The sequence below is a fragment of the Somniosus microcephalus genome, chromosome 31 (genome assembly GCF_052327205.1).
Source record: "Somniosus microcephalus isolate GS21.2 chromosome 31, FLI_Smic_1.0, whole genome shotgun sequence".
Lineage (NCBI taxonomy): Eukaryota > Metazoa > Chordata > Chondrichthyes > Squaliformes > Somniosidae > Somniosus > Somniosus microcephalus.
The window spans coordinates 24,492,134-24,508,870 of record NC_141017.1 but is presented as its reverse complement, the minus strand read 5'-3'; the positions used below and the strand labels follow the sequence as shown (position 1 = coordinate 24,508,870).

The 16,737-nt window shown below is 44.5% G+C and overlaps 1 protein-coding gene across 1 annotated transcript in view; it reads right to left on the bottom strand.

Annotated features, from left to right (window-relative positions):
* The window catches only part of LOC147097652 (E3 ubiquitin-protein ligase RNF220-like), a 100,146-nt gene that overhangs the window by 36,890 nt on the left and 46,519 nt on the right, over positions 1 to 16,737 (bottom strand). The window contains exons 5-6 of the mRNA XM_085971641.1: positions 12,392 to 12,475; positions 11,509 to 11,551 (exon numbers count right to left, since the gene is read on the bottom strand). Coding sequence (XP_085827767.1) covers positions 11,509 to 11,551; positions 12,392 to 12,475 — 127 coding nt within the window. The remainder of the gene's footprint in view (positions 1 to 11,508; positions 11,552 to 12,391; positions 12,476 to 16,737) is intronic.

Sequence of the window (16,737 nt, the reverse complement as noted above, 5' to 3'; positions counted from 1 at the left end):
AACAACCCTTCTTGTCAGTGTGAAGACCCATGGATTGTTTTGCATGACTTTTACCTCCCAGACATACATTAAAATAATCTGATCGCTTGAGTCTGGGTCAGACCAAGGACAGCACCAATATCCATTCTCTTATTTGAAACTAATGGCCCAATATTTCTTCTGAAATTGGAAGACAAGCTGGAGTCTCTCTGATCCTATAAAGCCTTTGTGCTGAATGCAGAAAAACAAATTTAGGTGGCAGTTAATTGGGTTCCGTCGTTTTGCAGAGGTCAGAAAGATGGAGTTATAGAAAGCAATAGGGAGTGATGCAGCCTGCCTCTTTATGAGTGCTGCATAATCCTTAAAGACACAGGACAGGCCTTGTACTGTGTGCCGAGTGTCTGCTGTGGCTCAGTGGGTAGCACTTCGCACCTCTTGAGTCAGAAGGTTGTGGGTTCAAGTCCCACTCCAGAGACTTGAGCCAGAAATCTAGGCTGACACTCCCAGTGCAGTGCTGAGGGAGTGCTGTACTGTCGGAGATGCCGCCTTTTGGATGGGACATTAAACTGAGGCCCCGTCTGCTCTCTCAGGCGGACGTGAAAAACCCCACGGCCACTATTTCGAAGAAGAGCAGGGGGAGTTCTCCCTGGTGTCCTGGGGCCAATATATATCCCTCAATCAACATAACAAAAACAGATTATCTGGTCATTATCACATTGCTGTTTGTGGGAGCTTGCTGTGCGTAAATTGCCTGCCGCGTTTCCCACATTACAACAGTGACTACACTTCAGAAAGTACTTCATTGGCTGTAAAGTGCTTTGGGACACTCTGAGGTTGTGAAAGGCACTATAGAAATGCAAGTCTGTCTTTCTTTATAACAGACTGAGCTCGGATGTTATCACACTGCCATTCCTGTCAGTTTCACACTGCCATTCCCGTCAGTTTCACACTGCCATTCCTGTCAGTTTCACGCTGCCATTCCCGTCAGTTTCACGCTGCCATTCCTGTCAGTTTCACACTGCCATTCCCGTTAGTTTCACTGTGTCATTCCTGTCAGTTTCACACTGCCATTCCTGTCAGTTTCACACTGCCATTCCTGTCAGTTTCACTGTGCCATTCCTGTCAGTTTCACACTGCCATTCCTGTCAGTTTCACACTGCCATTCCTGTCAGTTTCACACTGCCATTCCTATCAGTTTCACACTGCCATTCCAGTCAGTTTCACACTGCCATTCCCTTCAGTTTCACTGTGTCATTCCTGTCAGTTTCACACTGCCATTCCTGTCAGTTTCACACTGCCATTCCTGTCAGTTTCACACTGCCATTCCCGTCAGTTTCACACTGTCATTCCTGTCAGTTTCACACTGCCATTCCTGTCAGTTTCACACTGCCATTCCTGTCAGTTTCACTGTGCCATTCCTGTCAGTTTCACACTGCAATTCCTGTCAGTTTCACACTGCCATTCCTGTCAGTTTCACTGTGCCATTCCTGTCAGTTTCACACTGCCACTCCTGTCAGTTTCACAGTCATTCCTGTCAGTTTCACACTGCCATTCCTGTCAGTTTCACACTGCCATTCCCGTCAGTTTCACACTGTCATTCCTCTCAGTTTCACACTGCCATTCCTGTCAGTTTCACACTGCCATTCCTGTCAGTTTCACTGTGCCATTCCTGTCAGTTTCACACTGCCATTCCAGTCAGTTTCACACTGTCATTCCAGTCAGTTTCACACTGTCATTCCTGTCAGTTTCACACTGTCATTCCTGTCAGTTTCACCCTGCCATTCCTGTCAGTTTCACACTGCCATTCCTGTCAGTTTCACTGTGCCATTCCTGTCAGTTTCACACTGCCATTCCTGTCAGTTTCACGCTGCCATTCCTGTCACTTTCACTGTGCCATTCCTGTCAGTTTCACACTGCAATTCCTGTCAGTTTCACACTGCCATTCCTGTCAGTTTCACACTGCCATTCCTGTCAGTTTCACGCTGCCATTCCTGTCAGTTTCACACTGTAATTCCTGTCAGTTTCACACTGCCATTCCCGTTAGTTTCACACTGCCATTCCCGTCAGTTTCACACTGCCATTCCCGTCAGTTTCACTGTGCCATCCTGTCAGTTTCACACTGCCATTCCTGTCAGTTTCACTGTGCCATCCTGTCAGTTTCACACTGCCATTCCTGTCAGTTTCACACTGTCATTCCTGTCAGTTTCACACTGCCATTCCTGTCAGTTTCACACTGCCATTCCTGTCAGTTTCACTGTGCCATTCCTGTCAGTTTCACACTGCCATTCCTGTCAGTTTCACTGTGCCATCCTGTCAGTTTCACACTGCCATTCCTGTCAGTTTCACACTGTCATTCCTGTCAGTTTCACACTGCCATTCCTGTCAGTTTCACACTGCCATTCCTGTCAGTTTCACTGTGCCATTCCTGTCAGTTTCACACTGCCATTCCTGTCAGTTTCACTGTGCCATTCCTGTCAGTTTCACACTGCCATTCCTGTCAGTTTCACTGTGCCATCCTGTCAGTTTCACACTGCCATTCCTGTCAGTTTCACACTGTCATTCCTGTCAGTTTCACACTGCCATTCCTGTCAGTTTCACACTGTCATTCCTGTCAGTTTCACACTGCCATTCCTGTCAGTTTCACTGTGCCATTCCTGTCAGTTTCACACTGCCATTCCTGTCAGTTTCACAGTCATTCCTGTCAGTTTCACACTGCCATTCCTGTCAGTTTCACACTGCCATTCCTGTCAGTTTCACTGTGCCATTCCTGTCAGTTTCACACTGCCATTCCAGTCAGTTTCACACTGTCATTCCTGTCAGTTTCACACTGTCATTCCTGTCAGTTTCACACTGTCATTCATGTCAGTTTCACACTGTCATTCCTGTCAGTTTCACTGTGCCATTCCTGTCAGTTTCACACTGCCATTCCTGTCAGTTTCACGCTGCCATTCCTGTCAGTTTCACACTGCCATTCCCGTCAGTTTCACATTGTAATTCCTGTCAGTTTCTGTGGTAAACCACTGTAGTTCACTGTGTTCACTGTTGTTGTTGTTGTTGTTGTCATTCACTCTTGTTTCACTGTTGTGCCTGACTATGCCTCAGCTGACTCCGCCCCTGGGCTACCGAGTATAAGAGCGGCCGCATGGCAGCTCCTGGCATTCGGTCGTCCACTAGAGGCATAGTCCTGATCTGTCTGAAGTGCAATTCAGTAGTTAATAAAAGCCTGTTGTTCTGAACTCTGCCTAGCCTTTTATTAGAATTGATAGCGCATCAGTTTCACACTGCCATTCCCGTTAGTTTCACACTGCCATTCCCGTCAGTTTCACACTGCCATTCCTGTCAGTTTCACACTGCCATTCCTGTCAGTTTCACTGTGCCATTCCTGTCAGTTTCACACTGCCATTCCCGTCAGTTTCACTGTGCCATTCCTGTTAGTTTCACACTGCCATTCCTGTCAGTTTCACACTGCCATTCCTGTCAGTTTCACACTGCCATTCCTGTCAGTTTCACTGTGCCATTCCTGTCAGTTTCACACTGCCATTCCTGTCAGTTTCACTGTGTCATTCCTGTCAGTTTCACACTGCCATTCCCGTCAGTTTCACACTGCCATTCCTGTCAGTTTCACACTTCCATTCCTATCAGTTTCACACTGCCGTTCCCGTCAGTTTCCGTGGTGATTATTCTCTGGCCTAGAAATTGAGTTTGCGCTGCGCCAGGGCTTTAGCGCCGGAAGTTAGCGCCGGCGCTAAGTCCCTTTGTGCGCGCCAAATATTCAGTAGCGCCGCGCCCAAACGGCTGCCGGCGCTACTGAAGGGTTTTAGCGCCTGAAAACTGGCGCAACGTGCCGCATTGCAGCGCTATTCCGGCGCTGCGGCGCCCGCTGCGGTGCGGCAGGCTCGGGAAGTGCAGGCCTCCTCCTTCCGTTAAGGAGGAGCTGCCTGCACCCGGCCGCGGCCCGCGCAAATCTCTGCAAAAATGAGCCCGGCACCTCGGACAAGTGCCGGGCTTGCATCTGTTCCGGGCGGCGGTGGGGGGGAGAAGTCCGGGGAGGGAGCTGCGGGCAGGCGGCCGGCGGGAAAGCGGCCGGCCGCCGCGCCTCCTTAAAGCGCCGGCGCAGACTCCGGCAACACTCGTTTGCCGGAGTCTTAGTTGCGGCTGCCACTGGCGAGGCGGCCGCAACTGAATTTCGGCTTGGGGCCGGGTTACCACGGCAACCGGGACACTGCGCACACCGATGACGTCATCGGTGCCGGCGCAGCGCTACCGGTCTACCGCCGCGGAAGGGCCCCAGGCAATTTAGGATCCGGCGCCAATTGCAGCGCTAGGCCCTCTAGCACCGCAAAATCGGTGCTAAGGGCACTGAATTTCTTGGCCTCCATGTTTAGTAAGAAGTATTGTGATTGGTTGTTTGTTGCCTGCCTTGGGATATATGCTGTAATCTTAATAAAGCCTAGATTAGAAAGGCAAATCTATTCTTTATTTCAATTTATTAACTTTATGTCAGAATGGAGCGATATCTTCAACCAGAACGATTCAATGCTGACCCTAATTCTGCAGGAGTGGATGATAAATGGAAACATTGGTATTGTACATTTAAAAACTTTTTGGGCGTGTTGGATCAAGAGTCTCTAAATAAGCTGAATATGCTGATCAACTACATTGCTCCGGATGTGTATAAGTATATTTTGGACTGTAAAACTTACGAAGTGGCTATTTCTACATTGGAAAAGATTTTTGTTAAACCAAAGAATGAGGTATTTGCACGTCACCTTCTATCTGCCCGTAGGCAGCAGGTGGGAGAATCTTTGGATACTTATTTACAAGCACTTCGGTGCCTTAGTGTTAACTGTAATTATAAGGCCGTGACGGCTGAAAAATATAAGGAAGAATCGGTACGGGATGCTTTTATTAATGGATTACTGTCTAGATCAATTCGTCAGTGGTTGATGGAAAATAAGACTTTGGATCTTAAGAGTGCTTTTGAGCAAGCTTCTACATTGGATGTGGCTCAGAGAAGTTCGGATTCTTATGCTCTTTTTAATCAGCCTGTGACTGTGGTTTCGGCAGTTCCGGATGAAAAGGAATTATGTGGACTTAATAGGAGAGGTTTACTAGATTCTGAAACAGTTTCTACTTCAGCGGCTGTTGCCTCTAGGATTCAGAAGTGTTATTTTTGTGGGAACGTCCGGCACCCTCGTCTGAAGTGTCCTGCTCGGGAGGCTGTGTGTAGTAAATGCGGCAAGAGAGGTCATTACGCACGTGTGTGTAAATCATCAGGTTCAATTACCTCCTCTGTGACTATTCAGCCTTTAGATAGGGCATTTATTGCATCAATTTCTGCTGCATTTGCTCATGGCCTAAACAAAGCTATAGTTACGGCCCAAGTTAATGGGTTGGGAGTGAAGGCCCTTATAGATACGGGCAGTACCGAGAGTTTTATAAGTCTTCAGTTTGCAAAGGAGAAGCATTTGAAAATTTCGCCTGTTTCCTATCAGGTGTGTATGGCTCAGACGACTCTCACTTCACAAGTAGCTGGTTGTTGCCATGTGAAATTGATTCTTCTAGGTAATACGTATACTGATATACGCCTATCTGTTTTGCCTAATCTCTGTGCGGATATTTTGATTGGTCATGATGTGCTTCAGTTATACGAGTCTCTTAGTCTTTCATTTGGAGGGACTAAGCCACCTTTATCTATTTGTGGATTAACCTCTTTATCCATTTCTCCATTACCACTTTTTTCCAATTTGATGCCGGATTGTAAGCCAATTGCTACCAAGCCAAGAAGGTATAGCAGTCAGGATAGAGAATTTATTAATTCTGAAGTTCAACGTCTCTTATTGGAAGGAATCATTGAACCTAGTTGTTCGCCTTGGCGGGCACAGGTAGTTGTCACGGCTAACGAGAGACATAAGAAACGAATGGTGATAGACTATTCCCAAACTATTAATAGGTATACTCAATTAGATGCGTACCCTTTGCCTAAGATTGATGAGCTTATCAATAAAGTATCTCAGTATAAGGTTTTTAGCACTATTGACCTAAAGAGTGCTTATCATCAGATTCCTATTCACAGAATCACAGAAACCCCACAGTGCAGATAGAGGCCATTTCGGCCCATCGAGCCTACACCGACACATATCCCACCCGATCCCCGTAACCCCACGTATTTAATCCCCCTAACACTAAGGGTCAATTTTTATCATAGCCAATCAACCTAACCCGCACATCTTTGGACTGTGGGAGGAAACCGGAGCACCCGGAGGAAACCCATGCAAACGCGGGGAGAATGTGCAAACTCCACACAGACAGTCGCCCGAGGCCGGATTCGAACCCGGGTCCCTGGCGCTGTGAGGCAACAGTGCTAACCACTATGCCACCATGCTGCCCTGTTAAGAAGGATCAACCATATATGGCCTTTGAGGCTGGTGGAAAGCTGTATCAGTTTTGCCGAATACCATTTGGTGTTACTAATGGTGTTGCTTGTTTTCAACGGGCAATGGATGCTTTTATAAGTGATAACTCTCTCTCTGACACCTTTTCATACTTAGATGACATCACGGTGTGTGGCAAATCAAGGGTGGAGCATGATTCTAATTTAGAAAGATTCCTTCAAGCTGCGGAAAAAGTTGGTTTAACTTTCAATAAAGAGAAGTGTACCTTTTCGACCACTGAGGTAAATCTACTGGGGTACATTATCTCAGGAAACAAGATTAAACCAGACCCAGAACGTCTGCGACCATTGATTGATTTACCTTGTCCTACTAATTCTAAGGCTTTGCAACGAGTTGTTGGACTGTTTTCTTACTATTCTAATTGGATTGCAAATTTTTCACAGAAGATCCGGCCTCTTATTCGGGTTACGACATATCCTCTATCATGGGAGGCCAGGACGTGTTTTGATAATTTTAAAAAGGATATCCTTGGAGCAGTTGTGCATTCTATTGATGAGCAGGTTCCTTTTGTGATTGAGACGGACGCTTCTGATTTTGCAATTGGGGCTACTCTGAACCAAAATGGAAGACCTGCGGCCTTTTTCTCACGTACCTTGAACAATAGTGAAAAAAGGCATTCTTCAATAGAGAAAGAGGCGTATGCAATAGTAGAAGCACTGCGTAAATGGAGACATTATTTATCGGGGCGACATTTTACGTTGGTAACTGATCAAAAGTCTGTGTCCTTTATGTTTGATGTCAAACATTTTGGAAAGATTAAGAATGATAAAATAATGAGGTGGAGGATTGAGTTGGCATGTTACCATTTTGATATAGTTTATCGTCCGGGGAAGGATAACGTTGCGGCTGATGCGCTGTCGAGGGCTTATTGTTCTGTGATTCACGGAGATACGCTTATTAATCTTCACAATGCCTTATGCCATCCTGGGGTTATGAGGATGATACACTTCGTACGCAGTAAGAATTTGCCCTTTTCAGTTGAAGACGTCAAGCGGATGACTTCATCATGTTCTATCTGTGCTCGGTGTAAACCGAATTTCTTTAAGCCTCAACGAGCTCATCTTATAAAGGCTACTTCTCCTTTTGAACGTTTGAGCGTCGATTTCAAGGGGCCTCTTCCTTCAACTACTCAAAACCGATATATATTTACTGTTGTGGATGAGTTTTCAAGGTTCCCTTTTGCTTTTCCTTGCGCAGATGTATCAGCTGCTACAGTTATCAAATGTCTGACTCAACTTTTTGTCATCTTTGGGATGCCTGCGTATATCCATTCAGATCAGAGAAGTTCTTTTATGTCTTCCCAGTTGAAGGAATACCTTCAGAGTCGGGGAATTTCTACTAGCAGAACTACCCCGTATAATCCCCAGGGTAATGGACAGTGCGAACGATACAATGGGGGTGATCTGGAAGGCAGTTATGTTAGCTTTGACATCCCGGAACCTTAAGAATACACAGTGGGAAATGGTACTGCCTGATGCCCTGCATTCCATTAGATCATTGCTTTCAACGGCTACTAATGTGACCCCCCATGAAAGGCTCTTTAACTATCCGCGGAGATCTACTACGGGATATTCGGTACCTTCATGGCTTACTATGCAGGGACCTGTGCTGCTTCGACGCCATGTTAGATTGTCAAAATATGATCCTTTAGTGGAGGAGGTGGAGCTGTTGGAGGCAAATTCCCAATATGCTCATATTCGATTCCAAGATGGGAAAGAAAGTACCGTTTCAATTAAAGACTTGGCTCCTTGTGGTGGCCAGCCCTCTTCTGAGGATATTAACAATAGTCATGATTCAGATAATGTGGATGTTGTTACAGATACTATGAATATTTCCAATCCAACTGCAGATAATTATACTTCTATTAGTCAGCCCTCGATGGATGTTCATGACCATCCCAGTTTACCTCCTGATGGGATTTCTAATCCGGAAACCGTTGAAAATCGGGATATGGATAGCCTTCCTGCAGAAGATACTTCTGTGTCTCCTGGTGTGGGAGGGCAAGGAATTTCACCAAGGTTAAGAAGGTCGACACGAACAAGATATCCGGTCGACCGATTGAAAATGGACTTTTAAATTGATAGTAATGTTTTAAAATTGTTGAAATATTATATTATATTGTTTTAGTTGAGAGATACTTAATACTTATGTGCAATGTTACTATTTGTTGTTGCTCACTTAGTATTGTGTCATGTTGAATAGTTTTATTTTGTCTGTGCATAGTTTTAGTTGTAAATAATTAATTATAAATTGTAAAGGTTATTTAGGTAGGAGTATATTTTAAAAGGAGGGGTGAATGTGGTGATTATTCTCTATGTTTAGTAAGAAGTATTGTGATTGGTTGTTTGTTGCCTGCCTTGGGATATATGCTGTAATCTCATTGGTAGTTGATGTCATGTGATTTGTGGTGGCCATCTTAAATTCAGTTCTTTCCAGCCTTTAGTTGGGACTGGGTGTTGAAGATGTGCTACAGGATTTTTAAGTTAATAAAGCCTAGATTAGAAAGGCAAATCTATTCTTTATTTCAGTTTCACACTGCCATTCCTGTCAGTTTCACTGTGTCATTCCCGTCAGTTTCACACTGCCATTCCTGTCAGTTTCACACTGCCATTCCTGTCAGTTTCACACTGCCATTCCTGTCAGTTTCACTGTGTCATTCCTGTCAGTTTCACCCTGCCATTCCCGTCAGTTTCACACTGCCATTCCTGTCAGTTTCACACTGCCATTCCTGTCAGTTTCACTGTGTCATTCCCATCAGTTTCACACTGCCATTCCTGTCAGTTTCACACTGCCATTCCTGTCAGTTTCACACTGCCATTCCCGTCAGTTTCACACTGCCATTCCTGTCAGTTTCACACTGCCATTCCTGTCAGTTTCACACTGCCATTCCTGTCAGTTTCACAATGGCCAATTCCAATTCCGGGATAAGCTTGCGCTGGAACAGCTGATCTTCTGGCTCGCAGCTCCCCTGTGCATCCGCGCCCAGATTTAATGAGGTTTCATTGATGAAATGATTTTAATTTAGCCATTGAAAGCACTCATTGCTTTCAGAGTTGGGTACGAGGGAGAGCTGTCAGTGTTGGGTCAGCTGCAGTGGGATTTGGTCTCACCTTCCGACACTGACAAGAATGGATGGTGGATAACACTATGTCCATCTATTATAAAGCACACCAGTCCTAATTGCGAAGCACCGTATTATTTAATGCTGTCAAACAAACACTCACACTTTGCTGTCAGAATTAGACACAGAGTGCATGTAAAGACAGAGAAACCTGACACTCAGTTAACCGACCATTGCTGAGTCTGGTTTCATGTATTTTGGTGTCGATTTCATGAAATGCTTTTTCTGCTAGGTGGAGTTTTTGTAGTTGTTTCACTTTATGATGTAACAGGCTAAGCTGTATTCAAACTATCAATCAGCGTGCTGATGGCGGAACGCTAACAATCAGGAGTGGAATGTGAAGCGACAGAGGTTTGAGTGCCGCACTCTGCTTTTGTGCCTGCCTAGCAGTTAGGTGCTGGGCTCTGCGATCCAGCCAGGAGCAGGGGCAGACTGTCCATATGGGAGATTGTGAATGGTTTCATAGCGCTCTATTATCCCTTTTTCAGGAGGATCCTGCACCCTTTTGAGGGAGACAACCCTCATCTGCCTAGAAGGTGAAAGCACAAACATACATACACACACGCAAACATACATACAACCATGCAAACATACATACACACACACAAACATACATACACACACAAAAACATACATACACGTGCAAACATACATACACACACAAAAACATACATACACACATACAAACATGCATATACATGCAAACATACATACACACGCACACACATACAACCACGCAAACACACATACAACCACGCAAACACACATACACACACGCAAGCATGCATACACACGTCAACACACATAAACACACGCAAACACACATACAACCACGCAAACATACATACACACACGTGCAAAAATGCATCCGACCATGCAAACATACATACACACATGCAAATATACATACACACATGCAAATATACATACACACGCAAACATACATGCAATTATGCAAACATACATGCACACACGCAAACATATATACACACACAAACACATACACACCCAAACATACATACACACACGCAAACATATATACACACACACAAACATACATACACACATGCAAACATACATACAACCATGCAAACACACACATGCAAATATACAAACACACATGAAAACATATACACACACATACATACAACCATGCAACCATACATACACACAGACAAACATACATACAACCAAGCAAACATACATCCAACCACACAAACATACATACAACCACACAAACATACATACATGCAAACATACATACACAAACACAAACACGCATACACACACACAAACATACATACAACCATGTAAACATACATGCAACCATGCAAACACACATACAACCATGCAAACATATATACAACCATGCAAACACACACACATGCAAACACACACATGCAATCATACAAACATACATGAAAACATATATACACACACACAAACATACATACAACCATGCAAACATACATACACACACACAAACATACATACAACCATGCAAACATACATACAACCAAGCAAACATACATACAACCAGGCAAACATACATATACACAAACATACATACACACATAAACATGCATAAACACACACAAACATACAACCACACAAACATAAATGCAACCACGCAAACACACATACAACCACGCAACCATACATACACACAAACAACCATACATACACTCATGCAAACATACATACACTCACACAAACATACATACACACACACAAACATACATACACACACAAAAACATACATACAACCATGCAAACATACATACACACACGCAAACATACATACACTCACGCAAACATACATACACACACATGTATGCACACATAGACGCAACCACACACACACACGCACATATACCTATAGACACACAAACATACACATGACTTGTGCCCTGATTTTGGCCTTTAACCTTGTTCCTCAGTTTAAAGACTCACCGTTCAGCCGACCCTCTCTGTTGACTTTAACTTGTTGGAAAGTCTGCGGACAAACAGAAATTGGAATGGTGATTGGTTATTCGGAGTGGCAGTTCTGTCCCGGCACCTCTGTGGTACCTTATAGTAACCTGCAGAAACAACAGCTATACGGGCAAATACTTCTTTTAAGTAGATGGGTTTGATATAAAGGTGTTAATCATTGGTTTATATTTTCCCTCTCCTATAGCAAGGGCTCTGAGGCTAATGGCACTACCTCAACCACTGCCTTTTAAAGCTGTGTGGTGACAACGCTGCCTTTATTAGGGTGAAATGTACCAACCATTGTTGTTAGAGAGACCGTGAAGGGCATTATGTCAGTTATTAGGGGCGCCATTAAGGATATGGACTTGGCTTTCTGCACTGAGACAAAGTTCTTAAGAAATAAGAGCAGGAGTGGGCTATATGGCCCCTCGAGCCTGCTCTGCCATTCAATAAGATCATGGCTGATCATCGGCCTCAGCTCCACTTTCCCGCCCGATCTCCATATCCCTTGATTCCCCGAGAGTCCAAAAATCTATCAATCTCAGAATTGAATATACTCAACAACTGAGCATCCACAGCCCTCTGTGATGAAATTCTTCCTCATCTCAGTCTTAAATGGCCGACCCCTTATCCTGAGACTGTGACTCCTCGTTCTAGACTCCCCAGCCAGGGGGAAACAACCTCTCAGCATCTACCCTGTCAATCCCCCTCAGAATCTTATATGTTCAATGAGATCACCTCTCATTCTTTGAAACTCCAGAAGACATTATCGGCCCAATCTACTCAATACAAGCTTACATCAATAGCCATTGAACAGCGTGCCCTGTCCCTTATCACAGCTTCATTTCCCAGCAGGCCTCACCTGTTGCCTTTCTGAATGATGCCCATCGTCCGTTGACAGTGGTGACCCACTGGGAGATTCCACTTCTTCCTTAATGGAAGGAGACTGAAGAAAGATAAGATGCATTAATACAGCCAGACAGTGCAGACACTCAATGGCGATACTGGCTTTAGTCTCAACCTCTCAGTGTTTTTTTTTTATTCGTTCCGGGATGTGGGCATCGCTGGCAAGGCCGGCATTTATTGCCCATCCCTAGTTGCCCTCGAGAATGTGGTGGTGAGCCGCCTTCTTAGACCGCTGCAGTCCGTGTGGTGAAGGTGCTCCCATAGTGCCGTTAGGGAGGGAGTTCCAGGATTTTGACCCAGCGACGATGTGAGTAGGATAATCAGAGAGAGCTCAGACTGGCCCAGTTTTGGAATCAGAAAAGGTGTTTCCACCATTCAGTGCTCCCCATGGGGAGCAGCACTCAAAGGGCCTGCCTCTTGAGAAATCAGGGCTGTGCGGCCCCAGGACCTGTCGTCCATTAGTTTTAACTGATGGACACTCACGGACTGCGCAGCCACAGGTTCCTGAGATGCACTCCCTTCCAATGCCACTCCCTGCGTGATTGCCAAACACTAAAATCAACCGGTGCCTATCTACACCAAATACTAAAATCACCCAGTGCCTATCTACACCAGATACTAAAATCACCCGGTGCCTATCTACCCCAAATACTAAAATCACCCGGTGCCTCTCTACACCAAACACTAAAATCACCCGGTGCCTATCTACACCAAATACTAAAATCACCCGGTGCCTCTCTACACCAAATACTAAAATCACCCGGTGCCTATCTACACCAAATACTAAAATCACCCGGTGCCTATCTACACCAAATACTAAAATCACCCGGTGCCTATCTACCCCAAATACTAAAATCACCCGGTGCCTATCTACGCCAAATACTAAAATCACCCGGTGCCTATCTACCCCAAATACTAAAATCACCCAGTGCCTATCTACACCAAATACTAAAATCACCCGGTGCCTCTCTACACCAAATACTAAAATCACCCGGTGCCTATCTACCCCAAATACTAAAATCACCCAGTGCCTATCTACACCAAATACTAAAATCACCCGGTGCCTATCTACACCAAATACTAAAATCACCCGGTGCCTATCTACACCAAATACTAAAATCACCCAGTGCCTATCTACACCAAATACTAAAATCACCCGGTGCCTATCTACACCAGATACTAAAATCACCCGGTGCCTATCTACCCCAAATACTAAAATCACCCGGTGCCTATCTACACCAAATACTAAAATCACCCGGTGCCTATCTACTCCAAATACTAAAATCACCCGGTGCCTATCTACGCCAAATACTAAAATCACCCGGTGCCTATCTACACCAAATACTAAAATCACCCGGTGCCTATCTACACCAAATACTAAAATCACCCGGTGCCTATCTACCCCAAATACTAAAATCACCCGGTGCCTATCTACACCAAATACTAAAATCACCCGGTGCCTATCTACACCAAATACTAAAATCACCCGGTGCTTATCAACCCCAAATACTAAAATCACCCGGTGCCTATCTACCCCAAATACTAAAATCACCCGGTGCCTCTCTACACCAAATACTAAAATCACCCGGTGCCTATCTACACCAAATACTAAAATCACCCGGTGCCTATCTACACCAAATACTAAAATCACCCGGTGCCTATCTACACCAAATACTAAAATCACCCGGTGCCTATCTACACCAAATACTAAAATCACCCGGTGCCTATCTACACCAAATACTAAAATCACCCGGTGCCTCTCTACACCAAATACTAAAATCACCCGGTGCCTATCTACACCAAATACTAAAATCACCCGGTGCCTATCTACACCAAATACTAAAATCACCCGGTGCCTATCTACGCCAAATACTAAAATCACCCGGTGCCTATCTACGCCAAATACTAAAATCACCCGGTGCCTATCTACGCCAAATACTAAAATCACCCGGTGCCTATCTACCCCAAATACTAAAATCACCCAGTGCCTATCTACACCAAATACTAAAATCACCCGGTGCCTATCTACACCAAATACTAAAATCACCCGGTGCCTATCTACACCAAATACTAAAATCACCCAGTGCCTATCTACACCAAATACTAAAATCACCCGGTGCCTATCTACACCAGATACTAAAATCACCCGGTGCCTATCTACCCCAAATACTAAAATCACCCGGTGCCTATCTACACCAAATACTAAAATCACCCGGTGCCTATCTACACCAAATACTAAAATCACCCGGTGCCTATCTACCCCAAATACTAAAATCACCCGGTGCCTATCTACACCAAATACTAAAATCACCCGGTGCCTATCTACACCAAATACTAAAATCACCCGGTGCTTATCAACCCCAAATACTAAAATCACCCGGTGCCTATCTACCCCAAATACTAAAATCACCCGGTGCCTCTCTACACCAAATACTAAAATCACCCGGTGCCTATCTACACCAAATACTAAAATCACCCGGTGCCTATCTACACCAAATACTAAAATCACCCGGTGCCTATCTACACCAAATACTAAAATCACCCGGTGCCTATCTACACCAAATACCAAAATCACCCGGTGCCTATCTACACCAAATACTAAAATCACCCGGTGCCTATCTACACCAAATACTAAAATCACCCGGTGCCTATCTACACCAAATACTAAAATCACCCGGTGCCTATCTACACCAAATACTAAAATCACTCGGTGCTTATCTACACCAAATACTAAAATCACTCGGTGCCTATCTACACCAAATACTAAAATCACTCGGTGCCTATCTACCCCAAATACTAAAATCACCCGGTGCCTATCTACACCAAATAATAAAATCACCCGGTGCCTATCTACACCAAATACTAAAATCACCCGGTGCCTATCTACGCCAAATACTAAAATCACCCGGTGTCTATCTACACCAGATACTAAAATCACCTGGTGCCTATCTACACCAGATACTAAAATCACCTGGTGCCTATCTACGCCAAATACTAAAATCACCCGGTGCCTATCTACACCAGATACTAAAATCACCTGGTGCCTATCTACCCCAAATACTAAAATCACCTGGTGCCTATCTACACCAAATACTAAAATCACCCGGTGCCTATCTATGCCAAATACTAAAATCACCCGGTGTCTATCTACACCAGATACTAAAATCACCCGGTGCCTATCTACCCCAAATACTAAAATCACCCGGTGCCTATCTACCCCAAATACTAAAATCACCCGGTGCCTATCTACACCAAATACTAAAATCACCCGGTGCCTATCTACACCAAATACTAAAATCACCCGGTGCCTATCTACACCAAATACTAAAATCACCCGGTGCCTCTCTACGCCAAATACTAAAATCACCCGGTGCCTATCTACGCCAAATACTAAAATCACCCGGTGCCTATCTACACCAAATACTAAAATCACCCGGTGCCTATCTACCCCAAATACTAAAATCACCCGGTGCCTATCTACCCCAAATACTAAAATCACCCGGTGCCTATCTACCCCAAATACTAAAATCACCCGGTGCCTATCTACCCCAAATACTAAAATCACCCGGTGCCTATCTACACCAAATACTAAAATCACCCGGTGCCTATCTACACCAAATACTAAAATCACCCGGTGCCTATCTACACCAAATACTAAAATCACCCGGTGCCTATCTACACCAAATACTAAAATCACCCGGTGCCTATTTACACCAAATACTAAAATCACCCGGTGCCTATCTACACCAAATACTAAAATCACCCGGTGCCTATCTACACCAAATACTAAAATCACCCGGTGCCTATCTACACCAAATACTAAAATCACCCGGTGCCTATCTACACCAAATACTAAAATCACCCGGTGCCTATCTACACCAAATACTAAAATCACCCGGTGTCTATCTACACCAAATACTAAAATCACCCGGTGCCTATCTACGCCAAATACTAAAATCACCCGGTGCCTATCTACCCCAAATACTAAAATCACCCGGTGCCTATCTACACCAAATACTAAAATCACCCGGTGCCTATCTACGCCAAATACTAAAATCACCCGGTGCCTATCTACACCAAATACTAAAATCACCCGGTGCCTATCTACGCCAAATACTAAAATCACCCAGTGCCTATCTACCCCAAATACTAAAATCACCCGGTGCCTATCTACGCCAAATACTAAAATCACCCGGTGCCTATCTACGCCAAATACTAAAATCACCCAGTGCCTATCTACACCAAATACTAAAATCACCCGGTGCCTATCTACACCAAATACTAAAATCACCCGGTGCCTAT